At 40.8% G+C, this 13,726-nt stretch overlaps 1 protein-coding gene across 4 annotated transcripts in view; it reads left to right on the plus strand.

Moving 5' to 3' along the window:
* Positions 1 to 13,726, plus strand: part of EXD2 (exonuclease 3'-5' domain containing 2) — a 98,401-nt gene that overhangs the window by 72,259 nt on the left and 12,416 nt on the right. For 3 of the 4 annotated variants that reach the window (XM_036311106.1, XM_036311105.1, XM_036311107.1), the window contains 4 exons: positions 7,274 to 7,400; positions 11,290 to 11,621; positions 12,830 to 12,936; positions 13,186 to 13,321. In XM_036311106.1, coding sequence (XP_036166999.1) covers positions 7,274 to 7,400; positions 11,290 to 11,621; positions 12,830 to 12,936; positions 13,186 to 13,321 — 702 coding nt within the window. The remainder of the gene's footprint in view (positions 1 to 7,273; positions 7,401 to 11,289; positions 11,622 to 12,829; positions 12,937 to 13,185; positions 13,322 to 13,726) is intronic. The other variant, XM_036311108.1, reaches the window with a different exon arrangement.

A 13,726-nucleotide genomic window follows, 5' to 3' on the forward strand; every position in this document is an offset into this window, starting at 1 on the left:
TTATTTTATAGTCAGATCACACAAAGCAAAACAAGGGGAGTGGTCAACATGTTTACAATGTTCTTTCGAGTTTCAAATCTATTTCGTTACTCAAACCTTTTTTTGGCAGTACTTGCTGCACCTCCCATAACCCATTAGCTACCTAGGAACAAGGGAGGACTATAAGATCAAGCTTAATTGTGCTAGGAGAGCTCTGCCCTCCAAGCTGGGACTTGTATGTGGCTCTGCCACAGGTCAGTCCAAGGCTTGACCCTATAGCCACTCCCTACAAATAAGCATTTATTACCTTTAGAATTTCTAATAAAACAGAAGAAAGTTTTATGTCTCCTCCAAATCCTTCAATTCCATTAATGAACCAAGACCTTATGCATTTTACCTAAGTGTGTCTGGACCTTTTTATATTTTTTAGTCAGTACTTCTTTTGTGGGTGATGAAATCCATTAATTTATTGCTTGCTTTTTAAGGAAAGACTTTCTTTTCTTCATCAATATGATTTCATTTCCTACAGTACCTGAAGCAATCCTGCATGTTGTAACACTGACGTGAACCTCCACCTCCAAGCTTCCTGCTCTAAAATTTCTAGTCTCACACTTGGTAACCAGAAATCCAGTTCCACTTTTTATTTTAATCTTGTTTTTTTTTGTTTTGTTTTTTTGTGCAATGGTAAATGGGATTTTTTTTAGTCTCTCTTTCTGTAAGTTCACTATTGGTGTATAGAAATGCCATAGATTTCTTGGCGTTAATTTTGTATCCTGCTACATTGCCGAATTCATTTATTAAGTCTAATAGTTTTTTGATGGAGTCTTTAGGGTTTTTTATGTATAATATCATGTCATCTGCAAATAAGGACAGTTTTACTTCTTCTTTTCCAATTTGGATGCCTTTTATTTTTTCTTCTTGTCTAATTGCAATGGCTAATACTTCCAGTACTGTATCGAACAGGAGTGGTGAGAGTGGGCATCCCTGTCTTGTTCCTGTTCTTAGGGGAAATGGTTTTAGTTTTTGTCCATTGAGTATGATGTTGGCTGTGGGTTTGTCATATATGGCTTTTATTATGTTGAGATATGATCCTTCTATTCCCACCTTGCTGAGAGTTTTTATCAAAAATGGGTGTTGGATTTTGTCAAATGCTTTTTCTGCATCAATTGATATGACTATGTGGTTTTTTTCTTTCAATTTGTTTATGTGATGTATCACGTTTATTGATTTGCGGATATTGTACCATCCTTGCATCCCTGGGATAAATCCTACTTGGTCATGGTGTATGATCTTTCTGATGTACTGCTGGATCCGATTTGCTAAGATTTTGTTGAGGATTTTGGCATCTGTGTTCATGAGGGATATTGGCCTGTAATTCTCTTTCATTGTGTTGTCTTTACCTGGTTTTGGTATTAGGGTGATGCTGGCTTCATAGAATGAGCTTGGAAGTGTTCCTTCCCTTGGATTTTTTGTAGTAGTCTGAGGAGGATAGGTTTTAGTTCTTCCTTGAATGTTTGATAAAACTTCCCTGTGAAGCCGTCTGGTCCTGGGCTTTTGTTAGCTGGAAGCCTTTTGATGACTGCTTCAATTTCTTCCACAGTTATTGGCCTGTTGAGATTTTTAGATTCTTCCTGATCAAGTTTTGGAATGTTGTATTTTTCTAGGAATATGTCCATTTCCCCCAGGTTGTCTAATTTGTTGGAGTAGAGTTATCCATAGTATTGTTTAACAATCATTTGTATTTCTGTGGGGTCTGTTGTTATTTTAATCTTTATTGTTGAAAGTATTACACACGTCCCCTTTATCCTGCATTGACCCCTTCTAGCCTGTCCCTGCTCTCCACCTCAGGCCTTCACCACCCTATTGTCTGTGTTCATGGGTTATGCATACAAGTTCTTTGGTTATTCTCTTCCCACACACCCACCTACGCTTGCCTTCCCTTTGAAATTCAACAGTCTGTTTCAATGCTTCTGTGTCTGTGGATCTAGTTTGTTCATCAATTTATTTTGTTCATTAGATTCCACATATGAGTGAGATAATGCAATACTTATTCTCTGACTGGCTTATTTCACTTAGCATAATACTTTCCAGGCCCATCTATGCTGTTGCAAATGTAAGAGTTCTTTCTTTTTTACAGCTGTGTAGTATGTATTTTACATTGTGTAAATGTATCACAGCTTTTTTATCCACTCATCTAGTCACTGTTTCCTTGTTAATTTTTTGTCTGGAAGAGCTATCCAGTGAAGTCAGCAGGGTGTTAAAGTCCCCTACTATAATTGTATTGCTGTCAATCTCTCCCTTAAAGTCCTCTAAAAGCTTTTTTATATATTTAGGTGCTCCTATATTGGGTACGTACTCTATATGCTTACCAGGGTTATATCCTCTTGTTGGATTGATCCCTTTATTATTATGTGGTGACCTTTATTGTCTCTTGTGATGGCCTTCATTTGAAGTCTATTTTGCCTTATATTAGTTTTGCTACCCCAGGTTTTTTTTTTTCATTTCCATTTGCAGGGAAAAATTTTTCCCATCCCTTCATTCTCATCCTGTGTGAGTCTTTTGTTCTGAGGTAGGTCTCTTGTAGACAGCATATACTTGGGTCATGTTTTGCCGGGAGCCGGTCCATGCTTGCTGTTTCAAGGGACCTGGCATATATGGCATACTGTTCTTAAAATGTTTGCTAACCTTCTTGGCACTATGTGTTTTAACCAAGGTCTCCTCTCTGAGAAAGGTTGTTTCCCCAGGTAGGGATTTTCCCCAGAAGTGAGGGAGGGAATAAAACCTCTTAACTAAGTGCCAGGTGGGTAATTAATCACTTTAACTACGAACAATCATGCTTAAGCTACATAATCTTTACTCCCTGGAATGGAGATAAGAAACGCCCTAACCTTTGTAATAGAGATTGATAGGATTGAATCAACTGGTATAAATACAGTTGTAATAAGACAGCTAGAGACAGAACTTAGAATACGGAACCAGAGAAGACAGAACCTACACACAGAACTTAGAATACAGAACTTAGAACACAGAACTAGGAGAGACGGAACCTAGGCACAGAACCTACACAGAATGTTCTCTAGAGACAGAAGAATTTCGCTGGAGAGAACATGGCAAAAGATCCTGGACAGAAACTGGCCTCAGAACCTAGAGACAGAACCTAGCGAGAGAACATGGCAAAAGATCCTGGACTGAACCTGACTACAGAAATTGGCAAGAGAACCTGACTAGAACCTGGTGACTGAACCTGGCTGGAGACCCTGGACAGAACCTGGCTGGAGAACCTAGCAAGAGAACATGGACACAGAACCTGGCTGGAGATCCTAAGCAGAACTTCGCTGGAGATCCAGACCAGAACTTGGCTGAAGATCCTGGCTAGAGATCCTGGATAGGCTGCTGATCAACTGAACGCTGTCTTCATGTCATTCCTTCTTCGCCGACTCCGTCCACACCTTTAGGGACCCCTGGACCCGCTGGGGTTGGACCCCGGCAATGTTTTCATATTCATTCAGCTACCATATCTTTTGATTGGAGAATTTAATCCATTATTGATAGGTACCTATTTATTGCCATTTTAATTCTTTATGCCTATGTTTCTCTTTATTTCTTCTCAATACTGCAGTCCCTTTAGCATTTCTTGCAGTGCTGGTTTGGTGTTGATAAACCCCGTTAGCCTTTTTTTTTTTTTTTTGGTCTGGGAAGCTCTTTATTTCACCATCTAATTTGAATGATAGCCTTGCTAAATACAGTAATCTGGCTTTTCATTACCTTGAATACTTCACACCATTCCCTTCTGGCCTGTAGAGTGTCTGATGAGAAATCAGCTGACAGTCTTATGGGAACTCCTTTGTAGGTAACAGCTTGCTTTTCTCTTGTAAGAGTCTCTCTTTGTCTTTAATTTTAGCATTTTAATTATGATGTATCTGGGTGTGGGCCTATTTGGGTTCCTCTTGCTTGGGGCTCTCTGTGCCTCTTGAACTTGTGTGACTTTTTCCCTCACCAGGTTAGGGAGCTTCCTGCCATTATTTCTTCAAATACATTCTCTAGTCTATCGCTTGCTCACTTTCTTCCTCTCGGTACTCCTATGATGAGAATATTATTACATTTCATATTGTCCCATAGCTCCCTTAAGTTTTTTTTTCCTGTTTTTCATTTTGGTTCTCTCATATTTTTTTCTACCCTTATAATTCACTGATCTGATCCTCAGCTTCCCATAATCTTCTGTGTATTCCTTCCAGTCTGTTCTTTATTAATACTATGTCATTCTTATTTCTGACTGCTCTTTTTTCATAGTTACTATATCTTTTCTCATACTGCTAAGCATCATTGCCATCATTATTCTGAACTCTTATCTGATAAATTTATTATCTCCATTTCATTCAGCTCTTCTGGAGAATTCTCTTGTTCTTTCATTTGGGCTTGTTTTCTTGTCTTCCCATTTTTCCTGCCTATTTGGGTTTGTGTTTATGCATTAGATAGATCTGCTGTAACTTCCAATCTCTAATGCAGGACAATGTCAGATGCTGTTTGTGACTGGCCCTGAGCATCCTGTTTGGAGCTATCAGCAATCCACAGCTTATGGCTCCCTCTGCTAGGGCTGGGTGCCTTTGGAAAGAAATAAGATGTGCACCATGGTCTGCTTTTTCTAGCCCCAGGCCAAGAATTAGATCAGGCAAAGACTTAAAGCCTCCAGAGACCAGCTTCTGCCTACAGTCTGATTGTTATTTAGTCTTGATTAACCTCAGGCTATCAGCCACAGGTGGGGTGACAGGTTTTCCAACAGGGTGGGTCAATTGCTTCTGCCTGTATGCAGATTGTTATTCTCAGTCTCTTAATGGGCTCAGAAACTCCACAGGGTGGAGCAGGGGGTTTTCTAATAGGGTGGGGCAATTTCAAAACACTCCTCCCCCCAGGCAAAAGCAGCCTGAATGTTAAAGATCTGCCAGAGAAAGATGTCCTCTGCTATATGAGGGAATGATTCAGCACAGGAATTTGGGGTGTCTGCCTTCTGAACTCTAACCCCAGAACTCCCAACCCTGGCTTCTGCTCACACAGCTCCAGTCCACTCTGTCCTCCCTGTGCTGGAGCCCAAGGTGAGTGGCTGCACACAAAAATTTGTGTGTTGGCCCTTTAAGAGTGTGCTTGCATTTCCAGCCATCTCTCCCTGACAGACAGAAACCCTACTGCTTTTCACAGCCAGATGTCATGTGGGCACCTTTCTCAGTTCTGGTGCTCTGGGCTGGGGAACCCAGCTTGGGGTTTAGACCCCAGAGTTTTCAGTGGAAATGCCCCACAGCTGAGATATCCCTCCAGAACTTCAGCTTCAGTCTGTGGGAGCCTGGCCAGCCCTTTTGTGCCTCCACATTTACTACCAGTTTCTATGTGGTCTCCACTTTCCATCCTTGGTTATCAGCATTCACTTCAGCTAGTCTTCAGTGGATTATTTAAGAAGGTTTTTCTGTATTTTAGTTATAATTCCAGTTTGGTCCTGGGAGCATGTCAGTGTAGCTTTCACTTACTCTGCAGCCATTTGGAATCTCCAGCTTCACTTTTGTAGACCAATATGTTCTTAATTTCACAGTTAACTCTTATTTGGAATCTCTTATTCTTGCACACGTTAATTTTTTCATCACCCCGTAGCTATTTTAACCAGAAAGTGTTTGGAGAGCAGAAAGGATACTTAATTTTATTGTATACTAGAGGCCCAGTGCATGAATTCATGCACAGATGGGGTCCCTTAGCCTGGCAGGCGACTGAGGCCTATCGGGGGGGGCTAGTCGGCCAGGGGAAGGGGCAGCGGGAGGTTGGCTGGCCGGGGGGAGGGGCAGCTAGAGGTTGGCTATGGAAGTGCACTGACCACAAGGGGGCAGCTCCTGTGATGAGGGTCTGCCCCCTGGTGGTCAGTGTGCATCATAGCAACTGGTCAACCAGTGGTTCTGGTTGTTCCAGTCGTTCGGTCATAACGGTCACTTAGGCTTTTATATATATATAGATTCTATCCCTCGATGAAAATAGCCTTATCATTTTTTCAAATTTGTAAAAGTTATACCTGAACAGTAGCCAACTCAAACATAGAAAAATATGAAGAAGATATATAATCATTCCAAGTCTCACAACAAGAGATATCACTCACATTTGATTGATTTGTTTCTAGTTATCTCTTTGTGTTTCCTCTCTCTGTGATCACATACCTAGAAACACATACACACATTTATTATGTAGTATATATGTTAACATAAAGGGACCATAGCATATGTTTTCCTTCACAGTCTCTTTTTACTTAACTAATGTATCATGGACATCTTTTCACATCAATATAGATCCACATTCTTTTTTTTTTTTTAAATATATATTTTATTGATTTTTTACAGACAGGAAGGGAGAGAGATAGAGAGTTAGAAACATCGATGAGAGAGAAACATCGATCAGCTGCCTCCTGCACATCTCCTACTGGGGATATGCCCGCAACCCAGGTACATGCCCTTGACCGGAATCGAACCTGGGACCTTTCAGTCCGCAGGCCGACGCTCTATCCACTGAGCCAAACCGGTTTCAGCGCGATCCACATTCTTATTTGTAATAGCTGTATATAATTTAATTGCATGGATATTTAACCAGCCTTCCATTGATGGGCATTTAGGTTGTTCCCGATTCTTTGCTACAGTAAATAGTGCTGTAATGAAGATTATTACATGTACATTTGTCCTCAGGCTGAATTTCTAGAAATGGAATTATTGAATCAGAATTTTCATGTTCAACATTTTGATCACTATTTATTGTTAAACTGTTTTTCATAAAGGTTGTAAAAAATGCGAAGTTCACAAATGTTAGGTTAAACTGTCTGATTCTTCATGCTCCACCAATACTAGATATAGTTATTTTAAATAAATCTTTGCAATCTAGTTTAAAAATTGTATGATTTGCCGAAACCGGTTTGGCTCGGTGGATAGAGCGTCGGCCTGCGGACTGAAAGGTCCCAGGTTCGATTCCGGTCAAGGGCATGTACCTGGGTTGCGGGCACATCCCCAGTGGGAGATGTGCGGGAGGCAGCTGATCGATGTTTCTCTCTCATCGATGTTTCTGACTATCTCTCTCCCTTCCTCTCTGTAAAAAATCAATAAAATATATTTTAAAAAAATAAAAATAAAAATAAAAAAAATTGTATGATTTTATCTTACTTGATGTCTAGTGAAATTGAATACCTGTCATCTGTTTATTAGCTATTTATGTTTCTTTTATTTGCCTGTTCTTTTTCTTTCTCCATTTTTGATACATGATTTTATTTATTTTTTTGTAGGAACAATTTGCTCTGTAATGGGCTTAGCCTGAAATCACTTGCTGAGACTGTTTTGAACTTTCCCCTTGACAAGTCCCTTGTACTTCGTTGCAGCAACTGGGATGCTGAGAATCTTACGGAGGACCAGGTACTTCTTATCAGAGTGCTTGAAGAATGGAAGAGACACTGGTTGTGAAGTATAATTGTTGTTAAAGTTCTAATCCTCAAATATAAGTATTGGGCAGAAGTGCCTTAAAATAGATTCCTTGTCTGATGAAACCAAGATAATTGGTCTAAAATAACGCTTAATGAAATTTTAGGAAATGCAGAAAATAATTTTTAATTTTGACATTTAAAAAAATGGATTGAGACCATAGCACATATGGCCAGGGCTTTTGAACTAGTGGGTTTTATTATCAGTAACTATAGATAATAAAACATTAGATAACATTATCAGTTACAGTCAAATGTCAGTAACTGTAAGTCTTTCCTCTCAGTCTACTCAGTTTCTCCATAGATGAATCTTCTAGTCTTCTGCTCAAGAGGTATAAGCCCCACAGCCTATATTCTGATGGCTGAGTGAGGGAAAGGTGCTGCTAGTCTTACCATTCAGTACCTAGACTTTCCCGGAATCCCCTCTTTTTCAGGTGACATTTTGCCTCCAACCTCCACCATGCCTGGTTTTACTAGGTCCAGATCCTCTGTGATTTAGCCATTATATGACTTAAACTTGTCAAAAGCCAAATTCTACACATTGAATAAAACAAGATGAGTTTATTTATTTATAATATATTTTATTGATTTTTCACATAGAGGAAGGGAAAGGGATAGAGAGTTAGAAACATCTATGAGAGAAAAACATCGACCAGCTGCCTCCTGCACACCCCCTACTGGGGATGTTCCCCCAACCAAGGTACATGCCCTTGACTGGAATCAAACCTGGGACTCTTCAGTCCGCAGGCCTACGCTCTATCCACTGAGCCAACCCAGTTAGGGCAAGATGAGTTTATTGTAAGGGTTTCAACTTGCAAGCCGGGAAATTCAAGGCTACAGGAGCAATGAGTTCTGAGTTGCTCACAGACGATGGTAAATGCGGAAGTTATTTGGCTTTTTCAGCTTATTGGTTGTCTAGTGGTCTTCTTCCTTATTTGGATCCAGGAGCTGAGACAGGAACAAGGAAGTCCAAAGATGGTATGAACAGACTTGGTGTTTGGGTATTGGTTGGTGTCCTCTGCTAATTTCTGAGGAGAGCTATAAATATTCCTGCAATTTATGTTGGGTGAAGTTTTGTTTTCTTTAATGTGCCTGCTTTGGCCCGTTCCATTTTGTCCCTGACATAAATGACTCCATTTTAGTTTTGGTTTTACAAACTTTTACTCTTTTGGGTTAGAGAAGGAGTAATTGGCCTTGTGGTATAAAGAGGTCTAGGGTTTAAGTGTGCTTTATGGAGACTTTCACCTTATCCTTCTGTTTTCACCCCTACGTGTATCCTTGCTTTCACAGACAACTGCTGCCTCCCATTCCTTATGCTTTGCCATTCTTTGTGGCTCAAATTAATTTGATTTTTAATTTTTGGCTTCTACCCCCTATTATAGGTCTAGGTTTCAGCCTTCTCTTGGTGGCCAAGTCAGTTACCACTTGTTCATCCTTCCAAAATGTTGTTAATGGAGTTAGCAATAATTAGTATCTTAAGGTTAATATTATCCTGTGAGAGTTCTAGGAATCAAATTATGTGAAATTGGTTTCTACAGCCATTTCTGATTTGCTGTGACCCTGAGTAAGTTACTTCTTTGTGCCTTCATTTGTTCATTCATTCCTTCTTTGCTTCCTTCCTCTTAAGAGTTTTACTGAATTGTCTCTCGGCCTTTTGACTAAGATAAAGTATAATAGTTTTACTGAATTGTCTCTCGGCCTTTTGACTAAGATCAAGTATAATAGTTTTACTGAAACATAGTTCACATACAATAAAATTCACCCATTTAAAATGTACAAGTAAATGAATTTTAGTATATTTACAGAGTTATGCAACCATCATCACAATCTAATTTTAGAACATTTTCAGCTCCCCAAAAAGAAACACCATACCCATTAGCAGTCACTCTCCCCTCTCTCCTCCCCCAACAGCTAAGTTTGGTGGAGTTGTTTGAAGCACAAAAATTGTTGTTGTTTTTTTTATAATAGATTTTTATTGATTTCAGAGGGGAAGGGAGAGGAAGGGAGAGAGGTAGAAACATCATTGATAAGAATCATGGATGGCCACCTCCTGCACGCCCCCTAGTGGGGATCGAGGCCACGACCCAGGCATGTGCCCTTGACCAGAATCGAACCTGGGACCCTTTGGTCCGCAGGCCAACGCTCTATCCACTGAGCCAAACCAGCCAGGGTGCACAAAAGATTTTAATTTTGATGGGGTCAGTTTTTTAAAAAAATTATTCATACTTTTGGTTTCATATCTAAGAAATCATTACCTAACTCATAGTCATAATCATTTGCTCCTCTGTTTTCTTCTAAGAGTCTTATGTTTTAGCTCTTACACTTAGGTTTATGATCCATTTTGAGTTAATTTTTGTGTGATATGAGGTAGGGGTCCAACTTTATTCTTTTGCATGTGGATGTCCAGTTGTTCCAGCACCATTTGTTGCAAGTGCCTTGGTTTTTTTTATCACTTGAAAAATAATTTGTTAAAAAGCACTCTGAACTTTTCACATTGAAGTACACTCTTTTCCGGTGGGAGACAACTTGCTGATAGATACGTAGATTGTTGGGTCTAGGTGGAAATTTTATTAAGCATTTAAAAAATCCATACTAATAGTTCCATTTACCAGGCTTACTTTTGTGTGTATGCTTTTTAAATTTAATTTTTAAACCTCCCCCATCATCATTTATCCCCCCAAACCCTCTTCCACCTCCACCCACCCTCTTCTCCACTGCAATTACCACACTGTTGTTCGTGTCCATGACTGGCTTGGTTATTACGGTGAATTAAAGTAATCTTAGCCCAGCCGGTGTGGATCAGTGGTTGAGCGTCGACCTATTAACCAGGAGGTCACGGTTTGATTCCAGTCAGGGTACATGCCCAGGTTGGGGGCTTGATTTCCAGGGGGGTGTGCAGGAGGCAGCCAATCAATGATTCCCTTTCATCATTGATGTTTCTATCTCCCTCTCCTTTCCTCTCTGAAATCAATAAAAATATATTTTAAAAAATAATAAAGTAATCTTAAAGTCTTTATAGCCTTTTTGAGAAAAGCAATTAATTATACCTTTGACTACTTTTATTTATGATCAGCTTGCTTGCAACCAGTTGCTTGGGAGAATGACTTCTCATTATTAAATAAATAAATTCCAGAAATGGGCTTTGTGATTTTTAAAAAATATATATTTTTATTGATTTCAGAGAGGAAAGGAGAGGGAGAGAGAGATAGAAACATCAACGATGAGAGAAAATCATTGATCGGCTGCCTCCTGTACACCCCCTTCTGGGGATTGAGCCCGCAACCTGGCATGTGCCCTTGACCGAATCAAACCCAGGACCCTTCAGTCCACAGGCCAACGCTCTATCCACTGAGCCAAACTAGCTAGGGCAGTCACACAGGCCTCTTAACGAATGTTGGTCTCAGCTGTTCTAGATGAGACTATCCCCAAAGTGAAGTTCGTGTACTAGTTGTCATACCTGTGGTAACTACCCTACTCCAGATTTGAAAAAAAATCTGTCCAGTGGGTTTGGTAGCAGATACAATAAAATTATGCAAACAGAAAGAAACCTCACTGATTTACATAGATTGGAATTTTCAAGCATTTAAAGTAAGTCATTATTTTAACTATTTTCGTTTAAACATAGGGAACATGAGGATTCATTACAGTATTTGATTTGCTTTTGTATAGTTTTACGTTTTTCATAATAAAAATTTAAGAAGATGTCTAGGTTATCATACATCGTGAATTAGACCTGAAAATTGTTTATATCTTTGTGATGACTTTGAAGTTGCTCTCTCTGGTTTGCCTTCTAGATTCCACTGATCTCTGACTTTTCTCTTCAGGTAATTTATGCTGCCAGGGATGCCCAGATTTCAGTGGCTCTCTTTCTCCATCTTCTTGGATACCCTTTCTCTAGGAATCCAACTTTAGAAGAAAATGATGACCTCATTGGCTGGAGAAAAGTTTTGGAGAAATGCCAGGATTTGGTAGACATCCCATTCCGAAGCAAAGGAATTAGCAGATTGGGAGAAGAGGTTAATGGGGAAGCAACAGAATCTCAGCAAAAACCAGGAAATAAGAAGTCTAAGGTCGATGTAACGGTGCCAGGCAACCATCAAGGGAGAGACCCCAGAAAACATAAAAGAAAGCCCCTGGGGGTGGGCTATTCTGCCAGGTAATTGACTTGTTTCATGTCTAGTAAAGTGTCAGAGGCCCAGCCTCCAGCAAAAGGCACATGTGATATCTCACCTTGGGAATAGGAGGAGGCATGTGGTAAGGAAGCAAAGGTTCTCCATGGGTTATTATTCTTCCTTCCCTTCAAGGACATTTGGAGCTATCCTTTGATTTATTTGTGTACTTTCCTCCTTTTACTTTTTTTTTTTTAATCCTCACCTGAGGATATTTTCCCATTGATTTTTAGGAAGAGTGGAAGAGAGAGGGAAAGACAGAGAAAAACATCGATGTGAGAGAAACACATCGATTGGTTGCCTCCTGCATGCGCCCCGACCAGGGCCTGGGGTGGGGAGGAGCCTGCAATCAAAGTATGTGCCCTTGACCGGAATCAAACCTGGGACCCTTTGGTCTGCCGGCTGATACTCTATCCACTGAGCCAAACCGGCTAGGACCCTTTTTACTTCTTCATTGTTGGGCAGTTGGGGTGGAAATGAGGAGAGCTTAACTTAGCTTTCTCACTGACCCTGATGACCTTAGACCTGTACTTTCTCCAGTTATAAATGAAGGTAAAATTAATTATTCCTGCTTGCTTCAGAATAGCTGTGAAAATGAATAACATGAAATGCCTCATACTTTTCAGGAGAAATGTGTCATCTGATTTCTTGTTCATTTGGTATTTGACTATTTAGAATGGCATCAGCTCTAAGCCAATGCCCGTGTTACAGAAAGATGACTAATAATCTCTGGTCCCTGTAGCAAAGTGCCTTCAGGAATTGGATAATTAAATTGAAGCAAGTGTTGCGTTTGAGCCAGAAGTAAACCCACGTGGCCCTCATTACTTTAACTTGAAGTTCTTTCATTTTAATTTACTTTGTAAATTACTTTGTTTAATCCAGTGATTACTCCATAGGGCAGTTTTCTTGGTGCTCTGTTCCTGCTTATTTTCACAATAGAACTTAGTCCCTAATGTCCCAATCCATGCATATGAAAACTAGAAGTATGAACTCTTCATTTTTATTTCTGTTTCCTAGCCCAATGCAGATGGAGGCATTAATATGCTTTCTTCCCATGTTTAGTTTTGTTGTTGTCCCTGGTGTTGAGAATAGCCTGGTGTTGAGAATAGTCCTGAGAAGAGAACATGGGAAGATGACTGATGCCTTGACCAATAGTTAGCTTTCAGGTTTAGCCCTCTTTCTCCCTTCCCTGCAGAAAATCACCGCTCTATGATAACTGCTTCCTCCATGCTCCTGACGGACAGCCCCTGTGCACTTGTGATCGAAGAAAAGCTCAGTGGTACCTGGACAAAGGCATTGGAGGTTTGAGATTCAGCTGTCATATTTGATCTGTAAATTAGGTTCGTGTGGGCACTGGCAGGAGTGGAGAGTGAGATGAGGGAGAGGGATGGATAGAAGAAAGCAGAGAGACCTTGAGTCACATGGGACGGGACTATTCAAGACCCAGAAACAGTGATGTTTGCCAAGACAGCCGAGAACAATTAAGGTTGTTGTTCTTCTCTGGGGCACAGCTGAGCAGGCAGATACTAACTAAGACTTCTTTTCTCTAAGAGCTGGTGAGTGAAGAGCCTTTTGTGGTCAAGCTACAGTTTGAACCTGCGGGAAGACCTGAATCCCCAGGAGACTACTACTTGATGGTTAAAGAGAACCTGTGTGTAGTGTGTGGCAAGAAAGACTCCTACATTCGGTGAGTGTGGGTTGCCGGCTTGTCTGTCTCCATGGGAATTGCCTTTGTAGCCACATGCAGAGCCCTCAGGGGCCTTGCTGGCGTCTGCCCACTTGGCTGCGAGACCTGTCCTGAGGGTGGATCCCAGTTTCCCTGAGAGTTTTGCCACTCGGCCTGACCTTGCTCTGGTGCCCCTACCCCTCCTGAGCCCAGTTCTGAGTTTCTGGAATGCAGTATTCTTCTCAGTAACAGCTTGCCAGAAAGAGAGTGGTTCCCTTTTGCTCACCAAGGAATGGAGAGCAGTTCCTTCAGGAGCTGCCTTTCTCTCTGTCATCATAAGCCTCCCCGAGGGGCTCGCAGGCTTTCTGCCCTGTGGGACTGTTGGTGCAGTACCCGGATGACCGGAGGCTCCCTCTGGAATAGTCT

The sequence above is a fragment of the Myotis myotis genome, unplaced genomic scaffold (genome assembly GCF_014108235.1).
Source record: "Myotis myotis isolate mMyoMyo1 unplaced genomic scaffold, mMyoMyo1.p scaffold_m19_p_1, whole genome shotgun sequence".
NCBI lineage: Eukaryota > Metazoa > Chordata > Mammalia > Chiroptera > Vespertilionidae > Myotis > Myotis myotis.